Source organism: Puntigrus tetrazona, chromosome 21, assembly GCF_018831695.1.
Source record: "Puntigrus tetrazona isolate hp1 chromosome 21, ASM1883169v1, whole genome shotgun sequence".
Taxonomy (NCBI): Eukaryota; Metazoa; Chordata; class Actinopteri; order Cypriniformes; family Cyprinidae; genus Puntigrus; species Puntigrus tetrazona.
In genome coordinates, this window is record NC_056719.1 from 14,128,453 (window position 1) to 14,141,727 (window position 13,275).

A 13,275-nucleotide genomic window follows, 5' to 3' on the forward strand; every position below is an offset into this window, starting at 1 on the left:
ACCAATCAAGATTCTTTAGTGAGTTTATGTCCACAGTTTTGGAACCCATTGCCGTACTAAGGTGGTTCACTATTTTGGTACCATTCACAATTTCTGAAAATAAAAACTGACATAATTCTATAACATACCGCTCACTGGAAATGAGCCATTTGTATGTCATTCGGCTATTAGCATTACAACAAAATGCCAATATTTTGTATTGAAAAAAAATAAGGTCTGTGTTTAGCCATAGTTTCACACACATTTATGTGAAAATAACATGTAAAAGTACTGCTTTATTGAGATGTTACTTACCGGGCATTACTTACCTGGTGAACTTATCAAATGTACATTCGCAGTGACAAATAAATATTATTAAAACATGAGGCTTAACCTCTCTAGAATTAAAGTATATTCACAATTATTAAATATTTCTAGATTGCCATATATTTCCCTAATAAAATGACAGATGACAATTTTTTTTACAGATGTGTTTTAATGTTACACTGGGTTGTAAAGTATTTAGGAGGAATCACACCAGTGACAAGAATCACTGGGTATGTAAAAGGATCCCCTGATGCCGTCGAGACAGAAACTTCTCGAGCCAGACCAGTGTAACCCAGTTTACTAGTGGGTCGTAGCAGAGACAGAATAATAGAGCAAATATTAAGATCAAAGTATATATATATATATATATATATATATATATATATATATATATATATATATATATATATATATATATATATATATATATAAATAGAGAAACGCAGCCAGAACAAATATATGCCCGTGATTAAATTAGCTATTTGTGAAAATATATAAAAATAAAATATGCAGGATTATAGTAGTATCCAATGAAATCGCTTTTAGGAGTGACGTCAATACGTCAATTCGGCGATCGCGGCAGTTTTGCAACGCAGAATGTTCTAGATCTTTTTTCCGTGAACTTGAGATGGGAGCACATGTCCATCGCTGCTCCTGGAGATTCAGTGCTTCAGAAGTGAATATGAAAAGACGTAAGAGCAATTTAATATGTTTATATATCGTTATGCATCAGTAAGGTGAAACTACATACTTGTGTAACCGCAGAAAAGTTTTGAACTGGTGCGATATTCTAAACGAACACTATTTTAGCGTTAGCATAATGCTAACGTAGTATGTGACATTTATTTATTTATTTATTTTCTAACAAAGGATAGAGAGAAAAAGAGCACGTTGACAGTGTATCTTCATTTACCATCTGGATTTCCCTACATCATATGTACATTTGAACGAGTTTCCTGGGTGAGTTGATGTTATTTTCATTACAATGTGGTTCAAAGTCCTGTTTCATAAATTAAATATTCGTTTTGTTTGGTATAAATGATGGAAAGAGGCATAAGAGTTAAATAGAGACAAAAACACTGATAATTTAAAGGATTTAAGTGGAATATTTAGAGAAATAACACAAAGAAATTTAGCACACAGAGGAATATAAATGGTTGTTGTTTTTTAAAGAAATTGTCAAATTTTTGGCAATTTTTTAAATTAATGCATACATTTTAAAGCGCTAATTGTTCTTTTGGCCTTGTGTTTTCAAGGCCGTTTTTTCCTCTCTTTTGGTTTTGTTGTGTTTGATGCTTTGCTGATGTTCAGCTGCTGATTGTGGTCCACTGTGGATGCAAATTGAGTGAAGTGTGAACCCTTTCTGGACTGGCGTTGGACTGGCGAGCCGCCTGCTAACCGGACCCTTTGAGCATTCCTGTTTTAAAAGAACATAGAAATTGAACGTATTCAACTTCGAATGGTAGGAGAGGGATTTCATATCACTTTTCCTATCTCGGAATAGACTTTAGAGACTGTGGATTTCACCAATTCTTGAATCCCTGGACTATCATTATGAATATGGACTCTGGGTACATTTTGTGTACAAGTGTTCAGACTGAATGTACTTTTATTAATGTGTGTAATCCTTTCAAATGCTTTTTTTGAGGTTTATGGATGCATGTTCAAAGTGCTGAGTAACTAAACTAAGAACAAATTTAAGAACGATTCGGTGAAATAAGGGAGAAGGTTGATAACATGGTTAATCACAAACATCTTTAACCGTCAACTGTGTGAATTAGCTGTTAACAAAGGAAGAACAAACAAGAAATATCAACTTACTTTGAGAATTGATATATTGAAGTGATATTGTTTCTTGAGTGTTCGCTGCTGTTGCAAGATCTCTCTCCTTGGACGAATCTACTCTTCTGACATATACTGGTTCATTGCTAGACAACTTATAAGAAATTCGGGTGTCACGGGTTACAGCAGCTTTAGCAGGAACCTCTAGGACCAGGGAGGTTGAGACAGGAGCACTGGCACTGGAGCAGCTTTAGCTCTGGCTGAGGCTATGAAAAGAAGTTTGAGGCTGTTTGACTGGAGGTTTTTTGGCAACCGTGGCATGAATATCAACACCATCATGGGAGGAACCTTCATGGCATCCACGCAACTGGAAAGATAGATCTCTGAAACTTTTGCAGGTTCTGGGGTTGCAGGAGCAGAAACCTTCAGGCCTGGACAAGAAGCTGTGGGACCAGGGCAGCTCTGAAAGGGTGCCATGTTGGGCCCAAAGTAGCTGAGAAAACTCTGTCAGTTAGTTAAGAGAGCTCTTGGAAGCTCTAGGTGACTCCATTTTTGGAAATATGATTGGATGGTGCTGTACCAACTTAGTTCATTTGGTATTAATTAGTTATTTACAGTTTACATGCCTAGGCGAGTAGTTCCGCAAGATGCTAAAACTGCTGCCTCAAGCCAAGGTGCCAGAAACTACAAAGTCCTGCCAGCCCTGCAAGACGTTAAGACTGGAGTGAGGGAGCGCTAACTAAACTAAGACTACACTATTTACATTATTTACACATCCCTAGGCGAGTAGTTGACTATATGAGTTACTGCAGGTATTGGAAGTTACCTGATATCCATATTAAGATAATCAAACTAAACCATCAACTAAAAAACATCATCAATCTTTAAAACAATTGCGCGGACGCAGTATCTTAAACCAGTCATGGAAGAGCATCTCCTCCAAATGAAGCCTCTTCTCCGGATTGCTCTTCTGACATCTTTGGATAACTCGGCAGCATTCTGTGCACAAAAATGAAGAGATCTCTGACTATTACCTTTTAACTTTACACTTTCTGAGCTGGAACATAAAAACAATTCCTCACTTATCCACAAAGACCTCTTTTATAAAGCAGTTGTGTCTAATCAAATTGTTAAACATGAAGATCTCACCATCGGAGAAGCCTGGCTGGGACCAGATATCAGTGTGCATCAGACTGATATCGCTGCTCTCGGGGAAAAGTCTGGTGATCATGCGGAACAGTAGCACTCCCAATGACCACACTGTTGCCTGTTTCCCATGGTACTTACCCCTATCAAAATATTCAGGAGGGCAGTACCTCAGTGTCCCTGGAGGAATAAGTTTGTCACAAAGTCTAAATGTGTTCTTTAGCACTGCATGTTTTTTTGCTTTATTCCTGATGTTGGTCCCACAAGGTTTGAAAAATAATACATACCACTCTAGGTTTTGTACAGTGTGCTTTTCAGGAGGTCCCCATAGCCAAAATCAATCCGCTTCACCTCCAGAGTCTCTATGTAGACCAGAGGGTTCAGCATCTTGATGTTTTTTATGATGGTTAGATGGAAGTCATTTCACAAATTAGGATTTTGCCCTACTCTTTGAAATATTGATTATTTGTACACAGTGACTAACATTAATCCAGAAAGTTATAAACAGTGAACAATGACTGACAGGAGTTGACAAAAAGAGCGTAGCTCACTTACAAGTCTGATGTACGGCTCGTTGCTGTGTATGTATGGCTCAGTCTTTGTGAATTTCACAGCCACCTGAAGGCCGTCCTCACAGCAGGTCCCTTCATACACAGAGCCATATGTTCCTTCCCCCATCTTCTTGCCAATGGTGTATTTCTGGCAAATGTGGTTTGTTGAAATAGAATGATAGTTATAGGCAGGCCATACTTATTCTAAACGTATTGTAACATTGTTTGTGCCACTATAACTGTACTTGTATATTCATTGATGCAATTTATTTTACACACATACATCTAAACTAATATATTGTAAGAATAGCATGTGTAGGTTATATTTTGGATTATGACAGTAAACTCACCCTAAACCCTTGTAATCTCATCACAGTCCAGCTGTTTCAGCAGATGTGGTGCCCTCTCATCTGCTGATGGACTGACTGGACCGTCCAGATCTCGAGGCTGGTCCTCAGCAGCGGAAAGCACTTCAGGAACATTGGCAGGAGGCTGCTGATGATCATTGTTCTCTACAGAACAGGACGAGACATACAAGAGAAGAAAGAGGCAAACCTCTGAAACTTCTTCGTCTCGTCTCTTTCTCCGGTCTCTCCTGGCCTCCTGCCTCTTGCCACTCAACACCCTCACTTTATCTCTGCGAGATTGTTGCTGTCCCATACTCTGTAAATTCAGATAATATCAACAATTGAAAACCCACTTTAAACACCGTTGATAACAAAACTTCTAACTCGCCACAAAGTGAGCAGACGAGTCTCGCACTTTATATATTTCCTCTCACTGTTCCAAAACTCCTCTATGATGTCATAATATTGCTTTTATATATAAAATGAAATGTTTTTTATAAAAAGCAGTAAATACCATTGTTTTCTCAAGCTGGTAAGAGTAGACTATACAGCGGGGGAAATAAGTGTTTGACACATCAGCATTTTATCAGTAAGGGGATTTCTAAGTGGACTATTTACACAAAATTTCCACCAGATGTAGCCAACAAGCCAAGTAATGAATTCACAAAGAAATCAGAGCATTTGATTATATAAGTTGAGCAATAATAAAGTGAAATGACACAAGGAATAAGTATTGAACACACATTATTTAATACTTTGTAGAAAAGCCTTTGTTGGTGATTACAGCTTCTAGACGCCTCTTGTATGGAGAGACCAGTCGTCTGCATTGCTCAGGAGTGATTCTTGCTCCACACAAATGGTCTTTAAATCTTTAAGGTTTCTTGGACCTCTTTTATGAACTTTGATCTTCAGTTCTCTCCATAGATTTTCTATGGGATTTGGGTCAGGTGATTGACTGGGCCATTCAAGCAACTTGATTTTCTTTCTATGAAACCACTTCATTATTTCCTTGGTCTTGTGTTTGGGGTCATTGTCTTGCTGAAATGTCCACCCTCTTTTCATTTTCAGCTTTCTGGTAGATGGCAGCAGATTTTTCTCCAGAATGTCCCGGTACATTTCTCCATTCATCCTGCCCTCAATAATATGAAGTCTGCCAGTACCTGTTGCTGAAAAGCAACCCCAAACCATGATGCTTCCACCCCCAAACTTAACTGTTGGTATGGTGTTCTTGGGGTGGTGGGCAGTGCCATTTCTTCTCCAAACATGGTGTGTAGAATGACTGCCAAAAAGTTCAATTTTGCTTTCATCTGACCATACTATAGTCTCCCAATAATCCACAGGCTTCTCCAAATGCTCTTTTGCAAACTTTAACCGAGCCTCAACATGCTTTTTGTTCAGCAATGGAGTCTTGCATGGTGAGCGTGCATGGATGCCATTGCGGTTTAGTGCATTGCTTATAGTTTTCTTTGAAACAACAGTACCTGCTGATGCAAGGTCTTCCTGAAGTTCTGCCCGAGTGGTTCTTGGCTCTTGTAGAACTCTCCTGATTATTCTTTGGACTCCTCGGACAGGGATCTTACGTGGAGCACCTGATCGTGGCCGGTTTATGGTGAACTTGTGCTCTTTCCATTTCCGGATTATGGCCCCCACAGTGCTCACAGGAACATTCAGCATTCTGGAAATGCACCTATAACCATTCCCATCAAAATGCTTTTCAATGATAAGATTGCGAAGATCTTGAGAGAGTTCTTTGATTTTGCCCATCATGAAGTCTTTCCTGTCTGCCTCCTGGATAATGAGAAGCCTTTATAGGCCATCATAAAGCAGCCGATATCAATTAGTACTGATAGGGGCAGGGTTTCTCTATCAATACTGACGGATTTCAGGTGATCTCCTGGCTTTCTATGCCATTTTGCACCTTGTTATCTTCATGCGTTCAATACTTATTCCCTGTGTCATTCCACTTTATTTATTATTACTCAACTTATATAATTAAATGCTCTGATTTCTTTATGTGAATTCATTACTTGGCTTGTTGGCTAGAACTGGCGGACATTTTGTGTCAATAGTCCACTTAGAAATCCCCTTACTGATAAAATGCTGATGTGTCAAATACTTATTTCCCCCGCTGTATGTTATAAATGAGCAAAAAGGAAAAAGTGAGGTTGCCTTACAAAAATGTGATTTATTCAAATTTCCCAAGGCAATGGTAAACAAAGTGTGCGCATTTGGTTTTTGTTAAACATTTGTGACTTATATTAGTTAATTTCAGTCACATTCACTCCAAAACACATTTTGAGTTTCAAATATTGTTGGAAAGAGGTTCTTAGCATTCTACAGACACACAGTATTGTCTGTAAAATAAAATCACTGAACTGTGATCTTGAGAAAGAGGTTTCAAAAAAAGTGTCCCAGTTCACTGCTAGTTGCCTACATTTGTGGTCCAAACACCTTATTTCGTGTTTAAGCGATTTTCTTTTTTTTTTTTTTTTTTTTTTTTTTCTTTTTGTTGTTCAGTGTTCAAAAATCCTTTTTTACTAGAAAAAAAAACTTACAGCAGGTATCACTTTCAACAACACTTAAAAACAGCCTGAATTTGTAAATCTATTCCAATTTCAAAATGTGCCTGCATAATTTTTGTAAAGGACAAGCAAATAAAGCAAATACAATGTGTGCTATGTGGAACATCTTTGAAAACGATTTAAAATACATTTTCATTCAAACGACTTTCAAGAACACTCAGAAGCCATTAAAACAATCAGTTAAAAACAAAAATAGTTTAAAAGGACAAGTAAAAAAAAAAAATTACTTTTAGGAAACTATTCCTCTTTACATATGCCCTTCTGTACAAAAACAAAAAAAAGGCATTAAAACGTGTGAACATGAAACATGAACTTGCTTTGACTATTTAACACAAAAACAATTATGGTTTCAGGGTGTAAAAAGTTTGGTCTTGAGCGCTTGAACTTTGGTGGAGAGTTTGTGTCGAGTTCAAAGGTGTATCGAAGCTCCTTTGAATAACTTGGATTAAGGGCATATATTAACCCAATCAGCAATGCCAGTACTTACATTACCAAGCCCTTCTAGTGCTGTCACTCCTTCAAGAACTACTCCAACGTCCACAGGTTCATCTTCACATCCTTCACCTCCTTCACATCTTATGACAAAAACGCCCATCACCACTTCTTTGAGTGCAGTTTCAGCGATGGAAAAATCAACATCCTATAAACAGAACAAAATGCATTAATAATACAAAATGTATTGTTATACACAAAATATTGTACAAAAATTCAGGCAATAATACCATGTACTCCTTGATGAGATTGTCAGAATCCTCATTTCGGTAGACAAACAGGGCTTTGAGGACACGCTCCCTCTTAACATTAATGCAGGCACACTAGGGAAAATAAAGAAAATTAGCATGTACCAATAAGAGTGAGATGCTAAAATTAATATGGACCAATAAACATTTTCAAGTTACACAAGTCATAATTGAGAAACAAATCATTAATTTATCCAGAAAAACTATTTCTGCAGTTATCATACCTTTGTAAGTGGTACAAGAAGTTTCTTTATCCTTCGCCCTTGAGCTCCACCTCTCTTTGCAAATATCCTCAGAAGACTTGGAGTGTGTTCATCAAGCTTTGAGAAGAATTTTGAAATTAAGGCAACAGTTGTTATCCATGCAAATTCAGCACAAACCTAAAACACAAAAGATAAAAACACAACTTTAATGTATGCCCAAAAAGCTAGCTAGCTAGCCTATGTGTTCTCACTTATATGGTAAAATTATTTTATTTGACTTACTAGCACTTTATACATTTAATTTTATGTAAAATCCCACTTAGACATTAGGGTAAATTACCTCATTTTCATGGAACAAAGCTGGCCATCTGCTCATAAAGTCAACAATAAGTAGAGATTCTTTGACAACCTCTTGTCTTCTCAATGCAAATGATAGGTCCATTAATCTTCTCAGAGTTTGCTCGTTGTTGTTCTTCTTCTTAACCTCAGAAAGAAGGGAGACTCTTATTTGCTCCATGCTGTCAGGAGTTTCACCAGGAAGAAATGAGGGACAAAAGTTAACTTCATCCCTAGTCAGTTCTGGTTGTGCAGGATCTTGATTTGCATGGACTCTACTAAGATGGACCAATAAAGCGTTCCATGTCTTAAAAGAACAAGGACAACTTGAATGCATGCATGGGAATGACTGGCTTCGGCCAAAGTGTTTATGCTTTAACTTGTAATGTTTCAACAATTCAGATCTAGAAGATGCTGAAAACTCACAGGTCTTACACTTCCACATATCTAAATGTTTGTATTTTCTTTTAAATACAATAATTCAGATTTTCTTGTAACCCCATAAAAAAAAAAAACAATTTAGAAAAGCTATTACAAAGTAAAATGCAAATGTATAAAATAAATATATAAAATAATAAGGGGCAATACTGGAGGCTTGGCACAAAGGTTTAGGCAAGTATGCTTGAATTTGAAATTTTCTAAATTTGCAATTTTCTATATGGTCCTCAAAATTACTGCGACGTTATCTCTAATAATGCACCTCCCAGCCCTAATGGCTATTTTTTCATAAAAGCAGTAGTATCAACAGACCAAAAAAATATATATATATCAAAATAATGCAAATGCATGAACATCCACCTTACCTGTTTGTTTGAGGTTTGATTTGAGTTGTTGGCGTGGTGATCTTTCATTCATAAAATTTGTGCATTCTGTCAGAAATACATAAGTATAAACCTACATAAAGCAGTTGGCTAATATGGTTTCTAATAACACCAATGCAAATAGATGGACACATACCTATTTGTCGTTCAATTCAGTTGATAGCGTGGTGATCCCTTTCAGGTATTAATCTGCCATTCTGTCAAATACATTAGCGTCAACAAGGCACGTGCATCACCAGTGTTGCCATATTCTAATGTTACAAATCATGTGTTATGACAACATTATTGCTGTATTAATTATATTGCAATATTACCCGTTTTTGGAAGTAGGCTAATTTTACAACTTCCCTAGAGAAAAAACAATGAGTTTTAAATGTTTTTAAATTAAAATGTAAAGCTTCACATTTCTGTAGTTACAGTGTACTAAAACATTTTTGAGCAAGATGCTACTTTGATTTAAAGAAAAGTGCCTCGGCCAGACCCAGAGATTAGCTGAACTCAAAAATAGTCAAACTTGTGTTTTTCTCTAGGCAAGTTATAAAATGACAATTAAAAAAAAAACGTGGACTTTTCCTTCAAAGGGACTGTACTGGTTTCTATTGGTGGATTTATGTACTGGTTACTTATTGGAGTTTATACAATGTGTGTGGTTCTGAAAGAAACAAATGAATAACTAAAAATTATTGGCCATACAACCATACCATTCTAGCAACCAAAGACCAAACACAGAGTGCAAAGATGATAGTAGTACAGTGAGTTAAATCTTTATTAAACTCTAACAAACAAGTGCAAACTTGGACACATACCTGTTCGTTTGAGGTTTAATTCTGATGGCGTGGTGATCTCTTTCAGACATAAAATCGTGGAGTCTGTCATAAATGCATCCGTATGAGTCGACATAAAAAACAGTTGGCTAAAATTATTTCTAATCACACTGATGCAAATGGACGGAAAAGTTGTTCTTTTGCTGTTTAATTCAGTTAACGTTAATGGCGCGGTCATCTATTTTAGGCTTAAAATCGTGCAATCTTCCATTAACACATTACGTTCAACCCATATAATAAAACTGTTAGCTAATATTGTTTCTAATTACATTGATGCAAATGAATAGATGAGTGAAGTTAACAGTTATTTGCTCGTTTGCGGTTTAATGACGCGGTCATCTCGTTTAGGCTTAAAATCGTGCATTCTGTCATTATAACACATTAGTATCAACCGACATCATGAAAAAGTTTGATATTATTGTTTCGAATAACATGGATGAAAACGGATGAACACGTACCTGTTCGTTTTAGGATGATTTCCAGTTAATGGCGCGGCCGCGACTATCTATTTCAGACATGTGCAGCATTAACGCATTTTATAAATTTTGCCGCCCAATATGCAAATTGCGTCACAGCAAATTCAGAATCACTTTATTGCCAGGTTTGCACATACGAGGAATTTGTTTTAGTGACAAAAACTCTACAGTGCAACACGAACAAGACAAGACAGATATAAAGAGAAATATGTACAATATGCAAAATATAAAATGTGCAACACAAAATTTCCGCTTCCTTTAGGTTGAGAACGTCGTTTTTTTTTCAGGATGTTTTGACGTTCAGTCCGACTGACTTTATAAAAACACGCAGTTTATATGTGCGTTTGAATTTTGATTTAAAAAAAAAATAACATTATTTGTATCAGTCTGATTGATTTAGTTTCTTCTTCTTCTTGGATTTACTGGCGGGTCGCCACACCGCCACCTAAAGTGCTGGAGTGTGAAAGTGATTTCATGTGTATATTGTGATGTCTATATTCTAAGTCCACTCTTCTTAACGAATTGTATAATTTTCATTATTATTTTACCAGATCATTGTTCAGTGTTTCATTTGTTTTGTATGGAAAATTCATTGCTAAATTCTGTAGTTCTCCTAGTTTCTTCATTTTTCAAAACAACAGTAAAGGCCTTAATTTTTTTTTTATTAAATTTTCATTTATGTTGCTTTGCACTAAATGTGCACAATAAATGTTGATTATTAAACTCCATATTAGCTTTATTTTGTCACTAGACATACTAATAGACTAATGTGTGCTTTATTCAACACAAACCAAATACCATTTAAATGTATATAATACATTGTCTTTCAAATAACAGCAATTTAAGACAAATAACAAACTTAAAAATACCAATAACCATTTAATTGCACTTCTATAATTATAGTCAAGCTATAAATTAATAAACAACAAATATTTAAAATAAAGCATAAATATAATGTAAGTTTATATATATATATATATATATATATATATATATATATATATATATATATATATATATATATATATATATATATATATATATTTTTTTTTTTTTTTTTATTCAGTCATAACGGTTGAATGAGCTTGACGGTTGAAGCAATTGAAACATGTACTTTTAAAATGAAAACTTTAAGTTAAAAAAAAAAATACTTAGCAGTTTTTGTTGAAAATCCTGCATTCGGCATCTCTTTCTTTTTTTTGTATGAGCGGACATTTCTGGGGGCTACAATCACCTGCTTGATCTAAACAATCACTGATGGTTGTAAGAATAGCTCAGAGAACTGAGTAAAGCTTTACCATCATTTGTTTGCAGATTCCACTGATTTTGTCTGCCTAGGTGTTATTGGGAGCAGCTTGTTCTTTTCACATGTCCTAGTTTCTTTAAGAGTCAATCAGATTACACAGCACCCACCAGTGCGAAGTCAGTCAGCACTGTGTGTGATTTTGGCACTTGCAACTTTAAACAAAATTCAAATTAAACACAAAATTGATGTAATACACTTGACAAACTCGCCTCAGCACTTCTAGTATAAATGCTTTGCTGTTTCTGAACAGCAACACGTCAACATAAAAATGTCACTGTCATGAACCGTACCTCTGTGGCTCTTTCCGATGTCCACCGGAGAACCCTCTCTGGAGTACTAACTTTCTGTACTGCATTTTCCATAATGCCTTTACCCTAGTCTGATTACGTGCACTGGTGCACCTTGTTAAACTAGCTATTTAAGCTGATCTCACACTCTAACGTTGCGTAGTCTTACCCTTGCCCCGGCTGGTAATTCTGAGCATTATTCCCCCTGCTACTGTCTTTCTGTGTTTACCTTGGTCTATTTATCATTTAACTGCCTGTTGACTCTCTGCCTGTGTACCTTGACTCTGAAATTACCTGCCTGCCTCGACTATTGCTTGACCCTGATTACGATTCTGCCTTTACCCGTAACATCCCTGTTACTGTTGTTGATTCCCTGCCTGTTTGACTATCCTTATTAAAGAAAGTGCAAATGGATCCGACCGTTTCTGACTCCTATTAGTCACCATACTTTATTTTTGCACAGAGTAGTTAAGAAGAAAACCAATTTACTCACCCTGTGTTGTTATAAGGACTTCTTTCTTCTGCTGAATGAAAACCCTTTTTTTTTTTGGAACAATGTGTTTCTGGTTGCCACTGTCTTCTATATCATCAAATATAACATTTGCACGAACAGACAATACTTACAACACCTGTCACATTTGCATTTTACTTTAGTTTCACTGTACAGCCACAAGTCGGCACTCACAACCGCTCAGATCTGGCAGTACAACTTAAAATCTTGGCGCTTTGACTTTTGCTACTTTTTTTGAATAAATGAATGAAGAATGAAGACGTTTTATTGTTTGATGAATGAACATGCCAGCCAGACTACTCGTGATTGAGCGAGGGGAAAACCATGGCGTTCCGTGCTTTAGAAGGCGTGGTATTTTGTGATTGATCAGCCATGTTAAGCGTTGTATTTTTACCTATTTAAATTATACGAGTAACACGTCTTTCTGTATTCTGTAGTCTTTGGCTGAATGGATTAAAAATTGTAATACTCAACAGTTTAACTGTAGCGAATTTGGAAAATTAGCCTTTTTTTGTTTGTTTTTTGTGGTGTGGGCAGCAACCTGATTATTATTTTCTAAAAATGTATTGTATTTTAATTTATTATTCTTTTTTCTTATACTCTACTTTGTTGTTTTAGTAGTACAGAGCACCGATAAAAATATTTCAAAACAGAATTAGCTATTTAAATCAAGCTGTCTCGTGAGAATTCCTCCTTTTTAAGTTTCATAGGATGACCACTGGGTAGAGCTCTAAGCATATGTTTTGTATTGTTTTCTTTAACTTAAAAAAAGACACACCAGGCTGTTTCATAAAACTAGTTCAATAAGCGAGGTTTATTTCAGTTATTCAGATTCAGATCCATTGAATGTTTGAATATGATTGACTGGCGAACGTTCTAAGCTGTGCAATTATGTACGGAAAGCGCTATATCTTTCTCTGCTCTTTCTCCCTCAGAGATTGCAAACACATTAACGTATACGCTAATGCTGTTAGTGTACTTGAAGAAAAAAATACTTACTTAATTTTGGCTTGTTTTTTCTGAAATCAAGGAAAAATCTAAGATAGAAAAACCTAAA

The 13,275-nt window shown here is 36.1% G+C and overlaps 1 protein-coding gene and 1 long non-coding RNA gene across 3 annotated transcripts; one reads left to right on the forward strand and one right to left on the reverse strand.

Annotated features, from left to right (window-relative positions):
• The first annotated feature begins 754 nt into the window (after nucleotides 1–754).
• LOC122326210 lies at nucleotides 755–1,759 on the forward strand. Its single transcript, XR_006247440.1, has 3 exons — nucleotides 755–998; nucleotides 1,177–1,266; nucleotides 1,618–1,759. It is a non-coding gene; the product is annotated as an uncharacterized LOC122326210 (long non-coding RNA).
• Nucleotides 1,760–3,801: 2,042 nt separating this feature from the next.
• Nucleotides 3,802–10,706, reverse strand: LOC122326208. 2 transcript variants are annotated; one of them, XM_043220929.1, is made up of 8 exons: nucleotides 8,951–10,706; nucleotides 8,797–8,862; nucleotides 7,998–8,175; nucleotides 7,679–7,834; nucleotides 7,437–7,529; nucleotides 7,202–7,354; nucleotides 4,136–4,448; nucleotides 3,802–3,933 (listed from the first exon to the last, which is right to left on the reverse strand). In XM_043220929.1, exons 3-7 carry the CDS (start codon nucleotides 8,172–8,174, stop codon nucleotides 4,137–4,139), a joined length of 891 nt encoding a protein of 296 aa, XP_043076864.1. In that variant the 5' UTR covers nucleotide 8,175; nucleotides 8,797–8,862; nucleotides 8,951–10,706; the 3' UTR covers nucleotides 3,802–3,933; nucleotide 4,136. The 2 variants fall into 2 exon arrangements, with proteins under 2 accessions (XP_043076864.1, XP_043076865.1); XM_043220930.1 differs by lacking the exon at nucleotides 3,802–3,933 and having other exon boundaries at nucleotides 4,129–4,448; nucleotides 8,951–9,011; nucleotides 9,621–10,706.
• Nucleotides 10,707–13,275: the final 2,569 nt, after the last annotated feature.

Coding starts and splice junctions, on each gene's coding strand:
- LOC122326208 (XM_043220929.1), bottom strand. CDS start 8,174: ATGGAGCAAATAAGAGTCTCCCTTCTTTCTGAGGTTAAGAAGAAGAAC. Junction 7,530..7,678: donor TTCTTGTACCACTTACAAAG/GTATGATAACTG, acceptor TATTTTCCCTAG/TGTGCCTGCATTAATGTTAA. Junction 7,355..7,436: donor ATCTCATCAAGGAGTACATG/GTATTATTGCCT, acceptor TTCTGTTTATAG/GATGTTGATTTTTCCATCGC.